The sequence below is a fragment of the Cyprinus carpio genome, chromosome A8 (assembly GCF_018340385.1).
Source record: "Cyprinus carpio isolate SPL01 chromosome A8, ASM1834038v1, whole genome shotgun sequence".
In the NCBI taxonomy this organism is placed as follows: Eukaryota; Metazoa; Chordata; class Actinopteri; order Cypriniformes; family Cyprinidae; genus Cyprinus; species Cyprinus carpio.
This window is the reverse complement of record NC_056579.1, coordinates 11,222,650-11,240,717: the sequence shown is the minus strand read 5'-3', so window position 1 is coordinate 11,240,717 and position 18,068 is coordinate 11,222,650. Positions and strand designations below refer to the sequence as shown.

The following is an 18,068-nucleotide window of genomic DNA, read 5'->3' as shown; positions in this document are numbered from 1 at the left end:
CTCAAAGAAATGTATTACTTATTTGATCAGCCATGTGGTATCAAAGGGTAATACCATATTTTGATAAATGTACAGATATTGTGGAATACCATGGTATTTTATGGATCTCCAAAGTGTGTGTATATATCTATATACTATCAAGATCGATGTAAAAAAAAATAAAAATAAAATAGTGTTAGCATAGTGTCATGCCCATAAACCACAGTAAAACATGGTTTTGGTTGGTTGAAACTTTTAGTTAGAGGTGATTTAATAAAATCTGATACAAGGAAGTCCAAGCTTGTGAAACTGAAAATCTCTTACAGTATCTGAAAATAACATTTAACATGGTGGAAATATAGAGGAACGTTACAGGGTAATGTAAATGAGTTACTTGATTGTGACCTCTGACCCAGTGGCGTATTCCCCAAAGTTCACACGGTACTGTTTTAATATCGCGAGAGTTAGCACAGCTCCTCACTACGTAATGTGCCGTGCTGCTTATGGCGGCGCTGGTGACAGTGCTGAAAGCTGTTGGGGTGAGTTTTTCTTTTATATTAAATTTTGCGTTGTCACATAACTCTTACACGGCTATGTGAACGTTTAAACCGCCGACGGTTGCGTTTACATCACTCTTTCTAAATATTCCTGCTTGTTTTTTGAACAGTTACACGGTTTAGGGTGGGGGCAGTGTTTCCTCTGCGTGCACTCTAGCGGTTTAGCATGTTAGCCTGCGCTTAAAGCACTGTTATTGGGGAAGAGTCGTTTTAAACAATACGAAACTAACTTATCAGTTTTCTACACCCGTCATGGGAGATATTTTGTAAAGGTCACTTATAAAGAAACGAAGCGCCCAGTCGAGGCTTCAGCGCGGCAGCGGCGGCCCAACGTGACCCGACAGCCGCCGCCGTGTGCCTTTGTTGTCGGGCTGAGTGATTTATTTTAAGCCCGACAGCATCACGACACATAGTAAATGGAGTTAAACAACTAAACCCCATTTTCTCAGGACAGGAAAACAGTTTACTTGCTTTCCAAACGAGTTCTTACTAAAACCAGTGATTCCTATGGTCATGATAACCTGGAAATATCATGGAATTTGGAAATTGTAACTTTGCAGGCCCTGGAAAGTAATTAAAATCAATAATAAAAAAAATAAAAAAATATGGTGAATATATTTTTGCTTAAACTCTGCTACAGAATTTTCTCTCACGAAATAAATTGCTTTTTGTAAGAGCAATTTTGGTCAAATGATTTCCTACAAAGGCCATTTCCATGATTTTCCAGTTGAGGTTGAACAGTTGATGGAAATACTTTGAAACGGGTTAAGAACGGTCATATTCTCTCTTTTTGAAACGCCCTAGATTCTACTTTTAACCATTTGTTGGTCTTCATCCAATATGCTCATAGGAGTAGCATGTGTCGGAGTTGTCTTGTCTGAAAAGGCATTGCTAGTGAATTGTCTCTGGATGAGCTCCAGATGGATCCACTCCCAGCTGTTGCTCAAGCGCTGCTTGCGTCACTTAGCTTCATGTCCTGATTTTGTCATTTATGTATGTTGTAGATATCGCTTTTTAACGAAACTTAACTTGTGAACGAAGAACAGTGGTCCTAATGTACTCTGCAGGTCTTGATTTGTTTGAGCCGCTGTCAAGCGCAGCCGAGCAGCGCGCTCTCGGGGGTGGTGACGTCACGCGCTTAGGTCTATAAACGTGTGCGCTGTAGGCGCGATCAAATCACTTGTTTTTCCACAGAATTTTCCTCTTCTCTTGTAATAGTTAAACTAAAAAAACAATCTTTTTAGCCATTTTATCTCATTTTCAATGGGTTAGTTCAGCAAACTTTCATGGAAACGTGTAACAATTTTACATTTCTGCGAAGGCGTTCATACTATGTCATTGCCGGTTAGGATAAAGACATTCATTGTGCTTTAAAAATTGTTTAAATCACACATGTACACAATGTACACATTCTCGAAAAATACCGGTATTTACGTTTTCTTGGTATTCGGTTGGTAACTCCAAACCTATACATACTTCCTTTCGTGCAACAAACTATTGCCATAAAGTAACAAATATTTTATTTTTCGGCTGAACTGTCCCTTTAATTCTCACTGAAACCATGAGGTTGTAAACAAGCTTGGTACACAATGTGCTCTGAAGGTTTGTTTATCTGATACTGTTTGTTTTTCTGACTTGGAGGTCATGAACAGAAGGTGTCATGTTCTCCACACTATAAAATCAATTACAGTTGGATGTACGGCACAATGTGGAACAAAAGATCTTTAACTGCCATTTTTTTCATTGCGATTTGCAAAATAAAATTGGCTGGCTCAGTAATATGTAGTCTCCATCCGTTTACTTGTTAATTGTATACTTGATCCATCAAAGCAAGTAATGAACTGGCCTGTATTTGAAGCTTTTTGATCCTCCCTTCTCTTGTAATAGACCGGAGGGAACTGAATGATTGGCATGTTGGATATGTGCAGTTGTTGACTGCTTGATTTGAATGTATTCCATAAATATTCAGCCAACTGCTGGTTCACGCTAAGACTTGTTGATCCTCATGTGTGTATTCAGTCAGCTGCTCTTCTGTACTTGAGGCTGGTGAAAATACTTTATTTTTAGGCCACCGTATCAACAGGAGAGTAACATGGTATTTTAACCCACATTAAATGAATGTGGCTGAGGTGATTGATTCTGTTGAATCCTATATGAATGGTGGGGGTAGGGCAGAATTAGTTTAATAAACTGGACCTGAATTAGATTAATATACTTATTTGTTGGACTAAATACATTTAATGTGTAACTTATCTATGTGATCTAATATCCTTTTTTTTTTTTTCCTCCCTCCCAAACAGTATGAAGTGAAAACCGAATTGATTTTTGTACCACCTGAAACCTACTTCAAGTTCAGATCATTGATCGGTCAGAAGAAACGTCAAGGAAAAAGAAAACATAACGAGCATCCCCAAAACGACCCAGCGGTACAACAACTCTGAAGACAAGACGAAGACCAAGACGAAGAACTGCACTGCTACAAATGAGAAAAACTAAAGCAACACGACACAACCAAACGAGCAAACCAAAGATTTAAGAAACAGAACCAGGCCGCAACGAGCGTAGGAACCAACCATCACCGTTAACCGCAAAGGCGAGACCTGATCTGAGACAAGAAGTTTGTGCCTACTCAACAGCTTTGAAAAAGCACACGTCCCAACGCTGCACCAAGCCCTCCTTATCCTCCCCGCACCTCGTCCTCCTCTGGGGTGTGGAGAGGGCTGCTGTCTGCTAGTCTTTTCAGTTTTGATCTTTTTCCCCTTCCGTTCCCCCAGTCTCTCTCTTGTATTTCACTATTTTTCAGAAGCAGTGTTCATACACCTGCACTTGCCTTTTTATTTGAAAAATTTTATTTTTTGTTTCGCTTTTTGTCCTTTATTTTTGCAACATTTTGTAATTAGAACGTGTGCCAGAGAGGCAAACCTTACAAGTGTGTGTGCGCTTGTGTGAGCCAAGTCTTAAGCATCGATTAAGTGATTGATTGGTCCAAATCATTACATCCTTCCAAGACAACAGAACAAGGTAAGCCATGCCACACACTCCTCCCACTTTTTTCCCTCTTAATCTAATGAAGAATCCTGATTTGTCTGGCTTGTTTTTCATTTATGATATACAGTGTGCCAAAACAGGCCAATTGTCCATGCTGTTTATTGTTGAAAATGTTTCTCTGTTCCTAAAACTACTGAGCCGCCTTCTAAGCTCAACAGAATGTTTAGCATTAGCATCTTGCTAAGTTAACTAGCAGTGCTAATACAAGCTTTAAAATATGTGAAACTGAAATATTAGATAAAATGTAACTTAAAAAAAAAAAAAAACAGATAGATATCTTTAGTATGTACTGAATTAAAGAATATATTTTAATAGACATATCTTTCTTGGATCACCATCTTGGATGTTGTTGTTGTGTTTTCTCCTCTCCATTACATGTGATTCATTGAAATGGTGCCCATGTAGTCAACTCAGTAGGTTTTGGAACAGAGATAATTTGTATTATCATGCTCAATATCCGCCTTATTTTTCCCGTAAAAGCGGTTGCGCTATTTGTAAATTTTATGGGACTGGTTTCCAGTGTCATTCGCTTCCAGCTATTTTTAGCTGTACAAAACAGCTCATTTTGCTGCTTGAAAATCTTATGTATTTTATCTTATATATGAACACAGTGGTTTGTAGTGCAAAAGTTTTACCTTTTACTGCACTTTGTTATTCTCGTTATTTCCCTACAGCGGCTAATGAACCTGGAAAATCTTGCACATTCACAGCAAACTGCTTGCTTCCACATTGAAAAATAAGGTGGATAACTGACAGTTAAATTTAACAACTAAAAAACAAATAAAAATATATTTCACCCCCCCCCAAGCCCCCCCACCCCCCCAAAAAAAATTATTCACCGTCATGTTGTTCCAAACCAATAAGACTTTTTTTCATCTTTAAAACACAGATGAATATATTTTTAATTAAACCAGAGAGATCCATTTTTTTTCATCAGTGGATGGACAAAAAAGATGCGAGAATAAATACTATGATTTGTTTTCCTAAAATGATTAAAAGTTTTATGGATTTGGAACGACAGAATGACAGAATTTCAGGGTGCACTATCCCTTTAAGTTTTTAAATTCTAATGATTGTACTGCAGTCCCCCTCCCCATTTTCTTGTTTGTCATATTCAAAATGAATGAATTGAAATCTAGTACAGCTTCAATTCACTCATTGTTTACTCAAGCACAGATATCTAATATGTATGATGTAGGAGGAGCTGCAACACAACGGCTTAAAAATAAAACCTATACTCAGAAAACTGCTTAATCCGATCAATCCCAGGTGTAGTAGATTTGGCCACTGTGTATGGGAGAATTATGGGTAGATGCCTGGAAAGGTTTTGTCGAGTTTACCTTGCCGGCATCGCCACCTGCAGCGTTCGTTAGCGCTGACCTGAACAGCACCTCGCCCGTCGGCCTCAGCCTGTCACCCTACGGCCGATCTGCAAGTGCCCTGCCATCCGCTCTCCACCCCACTGTCCCCCACTCTCCCGAACTCGTTCATTAAACACCCACCGTCGCCCCTCTGTATGCTGTTCCTATACTCCATCCTGATCACTAAGTGGCTTAAAGGCTGGCCTCGATCACTTGCCGTAGAGACGAGCAGCAACGAGAGGTGGAGCGGCAAGAGCAATGATGTTTCCACTTAGACACATATAGTAGCTGAGCATAGATTTGTTTATTCAATCAGCTGCTGTTGAACCATGTATGATTGGCAGAAAATGGATATTAGGCTTTGTTGTCTGGCACAGAGTGAATCAAAGCGTTTATGGGTGTGTAAAAACCTGTATCTGTTTTAATGTAATGGCCCAGTGGTCGAGGCTGGTCAGAGTCTGTGTCATCTAACCATTTGCTGTTACTGTGTAGTCTAGTGGTGCCATTCCCAGTCGCTTCATCAAACTAACACATTTACCTTGAGCATGTCTCCTAGCACTGGTGGGGAATTAGTTAAAGGGGCAGTTCACCCAAGTACAAGTGTCATTTACTTTTCTGACCTTCTGTGGAACAAAGATAATTTGAAGGTTTTTTTTTGGTCCACACATTGTCGTCTTTTTTGTTTCTCTAAAGAAAGTCAGTCATATGGTTTGGAATGACAGTTAGGGTGAGTAAACAGACAACTTTTATTTTTGAGTGAACTATGTTTTAAGGCCTGTTCACATTAAGTTTGTTGTAATAACATTTTGATTCACCTATGATTGTTTGCAAAAGAAGTATTCCAGTCATTCACATGCTTTAATGCAAAATGCAACCTCTCTGGCTGAATACACATTTCACAATTATTACAACCCCTTACTAAAATATAACATTCTCCTTGAATGGAGCAGTGAAAGTTAAATGATTTGATATCATGACATTGGAATGAACCATAGTGTAAAGTTAATATTGGTGAACTGTACCAATTGTACAGCTGTTGTAATGGATATGGTCATTTGTTGGTTGAGTAAATTGATATTACCAATGTGTCAGTTACTTTTGTCATTCATTGGATGCTTATAGTCAAAGAAAATTCAAGATAAAAATGCAACCATACTTGCCTTATCACTACTTTAAGCCAGACTTGTTTGTTACTTCTATGGCTTATAATGTTCCTGTAAATTGGATCCCAGCCATTTTAACTAGCCTTTAATGGCAGTTCTGGAAATTTGACCCAAAAGCACATATTTGATTGGTTTAGGGTTTTCATACTTCCTATTGTTTAGATTTATCAAATGTCATTCCTGGAAGCTCTTCTCTTGTGTTTCAAATTACATTATTCCCAGATACCTGCTAGTTATTACTAGACCCTTAACAAAAGGCATAAGGAGTGTATTTTGATGTAGCTCCTTTTTTTAACCCTATGTAGATCATCACGGTAGTCTGATGGCCTCATTAGCTGCTTTTCCGCTGTTGGGCCAGTGCTAACAACGAGCCATGCTGGGCCAATGGCCTCGCACCTCAATCTGCAAGCCCAAAACCAAGCAGACTTTTGCGTTGCATATATTACATGTATATTACGTCTCATTCGGTGATCAGAATGCTCATCAGGTCGCAATCTAGGTTAAATCAGACACTCGCTGGTGTCTGAAAGTGAGTTTTGCCATTAAAATTGTCTTAAATGTCTTATGTTGATGCTAGCTGGTAGCTTCATATAAAAACATGGGAAATGAACAGCGGTGCTGACCATCTCTAACTCTGATAAACTCCGCCTTCGTTCATGACCACTCCTCTAGCCCCACTTGGCCTGCTTTGGCCCAAGGAATTCTGCGGGCAGAAAATCCCTGGCTGTTGGCCCCGAGGAAGCCCCGACGAGGCACGATCAAGCCCCGGAACTGACAATGGAAACACGACTGGCCCTGGCACGCACTAGCACGCCTGCTTTTGGCCCGACAGTGGAAACGCGGCTTTTGACATGTTCAATTTCTTGCAGTGAGGGTTTATTTTTATTCTTTTTTTGATGGAATCGTACTTCTCAGTAGGGCTGTTATGCCATCTGTTGGCTCTTTCTGTTTGGGTGATCCTTCATTTTAGCTAGTGTTTTTTATTTATTTTTAAATATCCACTCCCCCCTTCCCCCCTTATCCCCCTCAGTTTCCCACCTCCCCCTACCTTCACCTGAAGATGGAGACCTCTGAAACCCCTGTTGCTGCCCCCACCCCCTCCACCTCAAGTCAGCCAATCCCCCGCTCCGCCTCAGTCTCATGCCATGTCTCTCGTGCATCAGGGGGCAAAAAGCAAAAGCGGACCCCCTTGTATCAGCGATCTGTAAGTGGGCATGATGGGACAGTCTGTGCTGGCTTGATGTCCTCACTGGCAAAGAATACCTGACACTAACTGCATGCTTTAAGTTTAGGAGTTGTAAAGCTTTTGGCTTTACAGGGCTTTTTGGGTCCATAAAATCTGTTTTTGATTGTCTAACTTTTGACCACATGCCTGCCGACTGTTTACATTACACTTTATTTGTGGTTGAAGTTCTACACGGAGACCTAGTCCTAACTTTGAATGAAAAGACGAGTTTGTTTGTGTGCATATTCGCATTTAATTAGAGTTAATTAAGTCAGTGTGAAGTGGATTAAATGCATGCACTTTATTTTTGATTTCTAGGTTTAATATGAAACCGATGGTACTTGCATTTGTGTGTTCTTTAGTATTGTGCAGGTACAGCAGATTTATCCTGGCCATTTTGATCTACTTGATCAGGAAACAAGTTCAAGCAGACCAAATGGAGAAGAGAAATGTATACCTACATGCCACAACATATTACTGGGACAGCATTTCCCCTATTTAAATTATTTTTCTTGCAAATACTTGCAGCATTTAAAATCCTGTTTCATCCCATTTTACCATTTCCACACTTGTGTTCTGATCTGTTGTGAAGCAGTTGGATGTGTGGAGAGTGCTGAAGGTCGAAAAGTGCATTTTTAATTCATCCTATGTCTTATTTCTCCATAGATGAGTTTTGACCCCAGTCTGCTGCATAATAATGGCCATGGTGGCTTTGCCAATGGGACGAGCATGGGAATTCGTGAGACTGGAGTGGTTGAAAAACTGCTAGCATCATACGGCTTCATTCAGTGCTCTGAGAGACAGGCCCGCCTCTTCTTCCACTGCTCTCAGTACAACGGCAACCTGCAGGAGCTGAAGATCGGAGGTATGAACAGAATGGGGTTCGTGAAATGGCAGGAACTAGGGCCGAGCAATGTAACTAAAAGTGACATATTTAGCCTTTTGATGATAACCTTTTTGGTCAAGTGTAGTACCAAAAAAAATCATTGAATGTGTTTGTCATTGAACCAGCAATTTGAATTATTTACAATGGCTGAAACATTGCTTCATTTGTTTCAAGGAAATCAATTAAACCTACTCAGTCTATTGCCATTTTTTGCTTCTGAAATCTGATACTCTTCATTTTAACGATCTCATTCTTGGGAGTTACGAGATCAGAAAGAATCATAAAACTAGACTAGTAGTGCCTCTTTAAGAAAAGCTTATGGCTTTAGTGTGTACAAATCTTTGGTAAAATCATCACAAATGTCTTCTCTGTATTCAATAACAACAAGACTCATTGCCAAAAATACAAGCAATAAATATTTAGTGTTGTAATGTATCTTAATGCAGGAACTGATTTCCATGTTTTGTCTGTTCTGCCACTTTTCAGACGATGTGGAGTTTGAGGTGTCATCTGATAGACGCACTGGCAAACCAATTGCAGTGAAGCTGGTAAAAATCAAGGCAGAAATGTTGCCAGAAGAGCGAATTTCTGGGCAGGTGGGGCCTGACTTGCACGCCTCTCCTTTAACTGTGCTGCATGGTTTTATTCATCCAGTTAAGGAACACATTTTACTTTTGTGTTTTATTGACCTTGTCCCATTAATGTCCGTCATTGTTGGTTTCGAGCTCATTTTTAATCCATATTGACCTGGAAAATGCATAAATCACTGGTTTCAATTATTAGGAGTAGCAATCTTCTTAACTGACCTGATGCTAATGCTTCGTTTTGTGTGGGTTCACAATGAGCTTGATTGTCTTTGTGTTTTGCAGTCTTGTTAGGAGAACTTTTCATCTTCATTTAATAAGAGTTATGAGAAACAAATCTTGATTTGTTCTCAATGTCGAGTCTGTCAATCATGTGCTTAAATTTTCAATTTATGAGTGGTTCTTTGAACTCAGATGTACAAATCAAATCTTAACCTTAATATTCTTCTTAGTTTTTGTTTTTTTTAGTTCTTTTGTTCAGAACATGTTGAGCATTTAAACATGGTTAGTTGATCCTGTCTCTCACCAATGCAGCCTCTAACCCCGTCTTGTCTATTTGCAAATCCCCTTTCTTCAGGTAGTGTCAGCTATCCCCTCTCACTTGGACGGGAAGTCCGCACCGGGCCAAGTGCCCACAGGCAGTGTGTGTTATGAGAGGAACGGGGTGAGTGTCCTTTATTCTCATTTGAAGAGTTTCCTATACGTTTTAGACTAGGCATGGGACTGAAAATTTTTTATGTTGCGATTACTTGCTAATGCTTTTAACACTGTATATGGTATATTACACTGTATATAATATTAAAATTCAGTTGCAAAAATTGTTTGTCATAATAAAGTTTTCAAAACAAAAAGAAACTGAACATTTAAATACAATAAAGCAATACACAATGTATAAAGTAAATAATTTCACACAGATTAAAGTGCAAAAGAATTATAAAGACCAAAAGGTAACACCTTACAATAAGATCTCATTAGTTAACCTTAGTTAATGCACTTACATTAACAATGAGCAATAGCTACATTTGTTACAGCAGTTATTAATCTGTTAAAAAAAATACAACTGTTCATGTTAGCTTGAGTTCATTAACACAAAGCAACTTTTGGTTTCAACAACATGTTATTAAATAATGAAATTAAGATTAATAAATGTTTAGAATAATTTTTCATTGGCAGTTTGTTTTACTAATAAATTAACTAATATTAGCTAATGGAGACTTAATGTAAAGTGTTACTGAACAAAGAATCAAAGCCTTTTCAAACAATATCTAGGGCATGTTGTAGTCCAGATTAAAATGTAAAAAAAATCTGAATAATTCACGGTATTTGCCCACGATAACAATATTGTGCATGTTCATTATCGTGATATTTGGCATTACAGAATACCGGCACATGTCTGTTTTAGACATATTCGCTCGTCTTCTCTCCCTCTTTTGAGACCATTTTGTGACCTAGCTTATCACTTAGCAAACCAAAAGAAAAGCTGAGTGATAACAGTTCTGTGGTTCATAAACCGGTCTAAATATAGCACACTGATAGCAGTTGCTGTTTCTGAAAGTGTTTGTGGTTTGAATCTTCTCACAGGAAGTGTTTTATTTGACCTACACCCCTGAGGATGTCGAAGGAAATGTTACTTTAGATACCGGAGATAAAGTCAATTTTTACATGGAGACCAACAAGCAGTAAGTACATTTTTGTAATGTCTGTTTAAAATCTGTATAATTTCAAAAGAGCAAAATTTTTTGGGTGTGAAAATTGATTATTTTTGTTTTTTTCAGTACTGGTGCTGTTAGTGCTCACAACATTGTGTTGGTAAAGAAGAAACAGTCAAGATGTCAGGGAGTTGTTTGTGCTACCAAGGTAAGGATCTGATTCAAAGATGAGTTTGCAGTAGCTGCTTTTTTGTAGACATTATACCGAGGGATAGTTATCTTCTGCCCTCTGGTGGGAATGAGAATAGCAAAAGACTTCTCTTATCTCAGCATTCTGCTAGAATATTCAAAGGAAGTTTAGCGATAACTTGTATAATGGTAAATGGTTTATTTTCAATTTTTTTTTCTTACTTTTTCACATTTTTAACTTGTAGAGCAATGTTCAGAACATAGCTTCTAATTTTGACCGTACAGTTCTAAAATTAGAATGAGAAATGTTGAATTTAAGTCGAATGAGTTCTTTTCAAATATACTTTTTGTTAGTTTTGCTTGCTTCAAATCTATAATTCTTCTTGCAGGAGGCCTTTGGATTCATTGAACGAGGAGATGTTGTGAAGGAGATCTTCTTCCACTACAGTGAGTTTAAAGGAGATCTGGAGGCTCTACAAGCTGGAGATGATGTGGAATTCTCCATTAAAGAAAGAAATGTGAGCAATTGATGAAGAAATGTTTTTTAAAAAGCAAAATATTTTTATTGATGATCTGTTGGTCTTTGGTTAGTAACTAATACTTACTGATAAGATACAAAAGAATTTACTTTAAAACACTAAGTGAAATTACTAGTCGTGAGATGCAATGCCATTTCAAACAGATGTATTGAGGTTGTTTCTGTGTCTCATAGGGCAAGGAAGTGGCCACAGATGTGAGACTGTTGCCTCAGGGCACTGTTATATTCGAGGACATCAGTATTGAGACTTTTGAGGGAACTGTCACCAAGGTTATTCCCAAGGTCCCCACCAAGAATCAGGTTTGTGAATCAGCTCTTGCCATTAGTCTTCCAAGACTCCCACGATAACAGTACCATATAGATCCTGCTTGCATGTTAAATTCGAATAAGACTCCATCTGTCTCTCTCAGAATGACCCACTGCCTGGGCGAATCAGTGCCAGAATTAATTTCACTGACAAAGAGCTGCTATTCGGTGAGAAGGACACCAAGTCCAAAGTGACGCTGCTTGAGGGCGACCATGTCCAGTTCAATATATCCACTGACCGTCGCGACAAACTGGAGAGAGCGACAAATATCGACATCCTCCCTGACACCTTCCATTTCACAAAGGAGGCCCGTGAAATGGTGCGACCGCAGAACTTTGTCCTTGTGGTTCCTTGCAAGACTGTTTTATTTTTTGCTAATGTTGGCTCTCTCCTTGTCTTTTTGTGCAGGGTGTGATAGCTGCCATGCGTGATGGTTTTGGCTTCATCAAATGTGTGGACCGTGATGCCCGAATGTTCTTCCATTTCAGCGAAGTTCTGGAAGAGAGCCAACTGCACATTTCTGATGAAGTGGAATTCACTGTAGTCCCTGTGAGTTCCCAGATATCACCACACCAGAAGCACTTTTGTGTTCCTGTTTTGCAATTTATTATTTTTTTATTTTATTTGTGATGGATTAGACAGTTCAACATCATTTAGCCATCCTGTTTGCTGGATATTAGTATGTATGTGAATTGTAATTGTGGTCTTACGTTGACTAGCTTTAAAACATCCCCTCTTTCCTCTATCAGGACATGCTGTCAGCCCAAAGGAACCATGCAGTGCGGATCAAAAAGCTGCCCAAGGGCACAGTGTCGTTCCACACTCAATCTGAGCTGCGTTTTGTGGGGGTGGTGGAGAAAGAAGCTGCGCCTGCTACTACCGCCAAGAACTCCAGCCCCAGCAAGGGCAAAGAGAAGGTAGGCTAACTCTTGGCTTCCTGAATCTACACTACCGTTCAAAAGTTTGGGGTTGTCAGGTGGTTTTGAAAGAGGTTTCTTATGCTCACCAAGGCTACGTTTATTTGATCCAAAGTACAGTAAAACTCTAATATTGTGAAACTGTTACAATTTAACTTGTATTTATCATTTTAAAATGTAGTTTATCCTTATGATGACAAAGCTAAATTTTCAGCAGCCTTCACACTAGACTTCAGTGATCCTTCAGAAATAATTCTAATATACTGTCATGCAAAGGCAAAAGACCGTAACTTCGTATTTGGTCGAAAATGATTTATTGATATTTTTGAGACATTCAAGACCTCCTTTATCATGTGGATAAGTATCTTGAGTCAGTTTTGATGTTTTTGAGAAAATAATGGGTTATCTTAACAGTAACTTTGAAAAGCCCAGGAGAAACCAAGGCAGAACACTGTAACATCAGTTGCCGCTCTTTGCCAGTTTTGAAATGATCAAATTAAGTAACTGTGCTCTGCATTTGTTTTATACGGTATTCTGCCTTTGAGTTACTGTCAATTAAAGTCTGCTGCATTTAAACTGTTCCCTATAACAAAGCACTGTAAACAAGCAAAGACTAGATAACTTGGTAACAATAAATAATTGTGATTTTTATTTTATTTTTAATACTAATTATTCTCTCAGTGCTAGCCTGTTAGTCTGGGTCTGCCCACTTCTGCACGTGTGTAAACTCGAATGCTGTGACAACGTAGCATAACGCGCATAAAATCAGTTTTCATTAAATCCATATCCTACCTTTTCTTGTAACCCGGTAAAATCCATGGCAATGAACGTCATCGAAGATGTTTAATCCACAAGCATTCTGAGCATTATTTCTACTTTCTGCCGTTCACATCAATTCACAAGTCATCCTTTTAGTTTAGTATAGGCTATTTTCATTTCGGTGTAAAAAAAAATAGAAGGCTTTGAGGTGCTTTAAAATGCTACTTTCTTTTTGTTTTGTCTGACCTTCTATTCTATTCTGTTTTGTTTTGTTTTTTATTATTTTTATTTTTTAACCATGCTCGTCTTCATTAGAAAAAAGACAAGGTAGGCTGCTGTTTTCTGCATGCTGCCTCCCCTCCACAGTGTAGACTGTTCAGTCATGCTGTTAGAAACTTATGTTCTGATAACATGATCTTTAACATATTGGGGACAAATTGTTAAAGTACCCAGAATGAGATTTTACTTGTAATTTTGTATAGTAAAATGTTTTATTTTTAATTTGATTCACCTCCAAATTAAACATTTTCTGACTGGTTAAAATAAGTCACGGATGTGTCTAATCTTCCGTATTTCTCTTCATTTTTTTCTTTTCTTTTTTTTTTGTTCTTTTTTTTTTTTTATTTTTTATTTTTTTTTTTTTGAAGGGGAAAGTTGAAAAGGTCAGTTTGATCTGTATGTCCATGACTGTTTGTTTGGTTATGAGGCCTGTTGGCATGAGCTGAGATTGATTTAACAGTGTTAAATCATACAGACATGTTAACCTCATAACCATACCAACTCAACCAAGCTGTGCCATTCTTGTGTGAGGGGCATGACGGTTCGGTTTCTGTGTCACTCACGCAATTAATTTTTAAAATGTAAACCACACAGTTCATAATCATTTTCAACCATGGCACAAATGTGTACCAAACCGTGACTGACAATGTATGGGAACAGTTTTTCCCCTTGTGTAAGTGTGTGCATGATGGCTAAATATTGTGAAACATTCAATGTTTGAGTTTCTTTATTTACTCATTGTGTGAATACACATTTTCCCCATGCTTTCCCCATGCTTTGCAATATGTAATATAAGTCGCAAGTGTCCCCAGAATGTGTCTGTGAAGTTTCAGCTCAAAATACCACATAGCTCATTTATTATATCATTTTGAAAATGCCTATTTTGAGAGGAAGCAGAAACAAGCTGTTTTCATTCATGTATCTTTAAATGCAAATGAGCTGCTGCTCCCCACCCCGTTTTTCAGAGTAGGGCTGTGCCTTTACAGCTTTTACGTCAGATACTCTGATTAAAAAAAAAAAAAGCATCTGTTTGGTTTTGATTATCATGTCTATCGTGCTGAAATCATGCGTTTTTAAGCCATATTAGTTTAAACTTCTGACTTTTTTTTTTTTTTCTAAACACACGCGCACAGAAAGAAACACGGCATGTTGAGAACTAAACTAAGTTCTCTTTCATGTCTTATTGCGCTTAAACTGTCAAATACACAAGTTTAAGAATACATGAGTTACAAAAACAGTCTGTCATGTGGGAAAGAGATGGTATGTTTATATTAGATCTGTGTGGCAGCAGGGTAATAAACAGTAAACAAGTAAATCCACTGCACTCTTGTTTCCTCTGAGGCTGGGACTTTAGTGTTCTGTGCTTGTCTGTGCAGCTAATGATAGAACAGTTTGCATGCTTTGCTCAAACTTTTGCCATGGCATTAGAACTAGTATGCCGTTGAGTGTTGCCATGAGTGCATATAAAGGAGAGGTGATATTATAATAAGATCCCTTTGCCACAAAGGGAGCGAAATTCTGACGCGCTCATTTTTTTGATGCTTGCAGAAAAAGGCTTACTGGATTAATTTTTTTTTCATGTTTGCTGGGTTGGTAGAGGCACCAGGGACCCGATTATAACACTTAAAACCAGAAAAAGTCAGATTTTCATGATGTCATCTTTAAAATGATGTAAAGCCTGACTGCTCATCTCATGAGTCTACAGTATATCAGTCTACTGAGTGCACCTCAGTTCTGGATATGTTGGTAAATGTTGTTGGTTCTTATGTGAATGTGTGTATTTGTGTTGTCACCAGGATGCAGAGGAAGGCTTGATTGCATATGAAGAGAGTGGAGTGAAGAGCACTCTTCCCTACTATATTAAAGACCTGGAGGGAGGCGCTTACCCACAGCTTGGAGACAAGGTACATTAGACTGGCACTGTGGTTCAGTGTAACTTGTGCGTGCTGAATTTATCCTTGGATTAAAGGAGTAGTTTTTCAACCTGATCATATGTTTTAATGTAAACCCCCATGTCTCCACTAGGTGGAGTTCTCCATCAGTGAGGTGAAACGCACTGGACAGCAAAGTGCTGTGTCCCTCAAGATCCTTAATCGTGCTGTTGGCACCAAGAGGCTTCTGGGATACATAGCAACACTGAAGGATAACTTTGGCTTCATAGAAACAGCCAATCATGATCAGGAGATTTTCTTCCACTACAGGTAATGAAAGTTTCTCCTTGAAGGAGAAACTCTTTTTTTTTTTTTTTTTTTTTTTTTTTTTTTTTTTTCTTGTTTTTTTTTCTTGTTTTTGATTATCATTGTTTACTCTGAATTGTGTGCAGTGAGGTATGTGGGGATGTGGATAACATGGACCTGGGGGATACAGTGGAGTACACTCTCTCCAAGGGCAAAGGAAACAAAATCAGTGCTGAGAAGGTCACCAAAGTTGCAGCTGGTATGTTGCAGAGACTTTTTATTGGTTTGGCATTAATACATTAATAACTGGTTCATCCGAATAACACAACTCTGTGTGACAGTGAATGGAGTAGAAGAGGATGAGAGTAATACCATGTTCCTGGGGAAAGTGATTCGGCCCTTGCGCAGTGTGGACCCCTCTCAGAATGATTATCAAGGCCTTATTGAGATCACAGAGGAAGGTGAGTGACAAGCTATTTTTTTTTGTGTGCGTGGTCCTTTTAAAATCCATCTAGAGTATTTTATAATCATGTTAGAAACCATGAACTCTGATAATTTGTAATTAACTACTGTTCTTTGCTCAAACACTTCACCAGGAGCCAGTAAGGGTCAGAGTTATCCGTTTGGCATCGTTGGGGTGGCCAATAAAGGTGACTGTCTGCAAAAGGGTGAGATGGTGAAGTTTCAGTTGTGTACAGTGGCCCAGACAGGACAAAAGATGGCCTGCAACATTGTGCCTCAGCGTAGAGCCCTGGTGGAGTGTGTCAAAGATCAGGTAAACCTAATGATGCAAGAAAGTGATAAAATAGTTTTTAAATTAAGACACTGGCTAAAAGTAGTAATTAAGAGACTGGCTAAAAGTAGTGTTTTTGTTTGTTTTTTCTCTCCAGTTTGGTTTCATCACATACGAAGTTGGAGAGAGCAAGAAGCTGTTTTTCCATGTCAAGGAGGTTCAGGATGGTCTGGAGCTCCAGGCCGGTGATGAAGTGGAGTTTTCAGTTATCCTGAACCAACGCACAGGCAAATGCAGTGCCTGCAATGTTCGCAGAGTCAGGTAAGACTGTTTGGTATGAATCTGAGTCACGTGTAATATAAAGAAATTGAGCTATTAAATATTTTGTTTATATTACCTTTTTAATTAATCTAACCAGGTTTGTATTCCTTTTTGGCTTTTTTTTTATTTTTATTTTTTTTATTTATACACACAGTGAGGGTCCAAAACCAGTAGCAACACCTCGACCTGACCGACTGGTCAATCGCTTGAAGAGCATCACTCTTGATGACACCAACGCCCCCCGTCTTGTCATTATCAGACAGCCTCGTGGCCCAGACAATTCAAAGGTAAAAATAAACTACATCTGTTTACCATTTCTTGATTCTTGAGTTAAAAAATATTTACATAAACAAAACTGAAGGATTCTTGCTTCTAAAAATGCAGTCCAGAAAACTTTCAGACATGAAACTTGCCTAAAACAATTGACCTGTTTTGTTCCTACAGGGCTTCAATGTAGAGAGGAAATCCCACCAACCTGGTGTTACTGACTGAGTACTGTTCACCCCTCCCTTCTTCCTTCTCCTCCTCTTCACTATGGAAGCAACACCTTGAAGAAAAGCAATCAGACAGAGGGCAGAGGAAGAGATTTGTGTTTGTCTCTCTTCACTCTCATTTTATCTCTCTCACCCATAAACACAATTCGGAGTAACAAACACAAGACCTGAAAATTAGCAAACAGTTCCCTTCGTGTCAGGATCCCTTGCAAAACAATTCTCATCTCATTGTCTTCATTGTATGCGTGACATTTTTGTGTGGTTGTAATTTGAGCAAAACCTCTCGTTATATGAGCGTGTGAGTGTGGTATGCATCACGTTTGGAAAAAATCAACTTGTAAGGTTATGCAGGGGATATGAGTGGAAAGGGTTTTATAGTTCTCATATCTTTAGATTGAGATGTGGGCACTGTTTGACCTGTTTTTCGTTTCTGCTGAAATTGAAATGCCAGGAATTCTGCACCTGCTGCTGTGTGAGTGAGTTATTGTTTTAGAGTAGCTTTGCCTGTCTGTATTTTGACTTCCGTTATATATACTTTATTCTTCCTGTATCACTTGAATTCTTCCCATGTTGAGTTTTCTCCCAGGTGAAGTTGAGATATTGCTAGGCTCTTTCTGCTAAGAAATATAATGACTTTAAGGTTCTTTTCACTCACGTTTTCCATACCAATTCCATAGGTTTTAACATGGATCTGAAAACGTAATAAATTTTCTCTGCGCTCAGAACCCGATTGTGTATGGTTTTTGATGTGTGAATTACTATTTTTGGTTATTTTCCAATTAAATTGGCTTTTGAGATTAAGGGACTTTTTTTTTTTAAATTCCTGTCCTGATTTCACAAGCTCCATCTGTTTATGGCAAGTGCAGAATTCCTAATGGCATCTTGTTGCCTGCAGTCTTTTT

General features: G+C 38.6%; 1 protein-coding gene across 8 annotated transcripts; it reads left to right on the top strand.

Moving 5' to 3' along the window:
* Nucleotides 1-365: 365 nt before the first annotated feature.
* Nucleotides 366-18,060, top strand: LOC109061991 (cold shock domain-containing protein E1-like). 8 transcript variants are annotated; one of them, XM_042762160.1, is made up of 23 exons: nt 366-518; nt 2,837-3,557; nt 7,139-7,312; nt 8,000-8,198; nt 8,706-8,872; nt 9,381-9,467; nt 10,385-10,482; nt 10,579-10,660; nt 11,031-11,159; nt 11,354-11,479; nt 11,590-11,805; nt 11,895-12,035; nt 12,236-12,403; nt 13,478-13,489; nt 13,810-13,824; nt 15,238-15,345; nt 15,467-15,642; nt 15,765-15,877; nt 15,960-16,079; nt 16,215-16,393; nt 16,509-16,672; nt 16,827-16,959; nt 17,117-18,060. In XM_042762160.1, exons 3-23 carry the CDS (start codon nt 7,169-7,171, stop codon nt 17,162-17,164), a joined length of 2,625 nt encoding a protein of 874 aa, XP_042618094.1. In that variant the 5' UTR covers nt 366-518; nt 2,837-3,557; nt 7,139-7,168; the 3' UTR covers nt 17,165-18,060. The 8 variants fall into 8 exon arrangements, with proteins under 8 accessions (XP_042618094.1, XP_042618097.1, XP_042618096.1 ...); XM_042762163.1 differs by lacking the exon at nt 7,139-7,312 and having other exon boundaries at nt 8,706-8,815; XM_042762162.1 differs by lacking the exon at nt 7,139-7,312.
* The last annotated feature ends 8 nt before the right edge of the window (nt 18,061-18,068 follow it).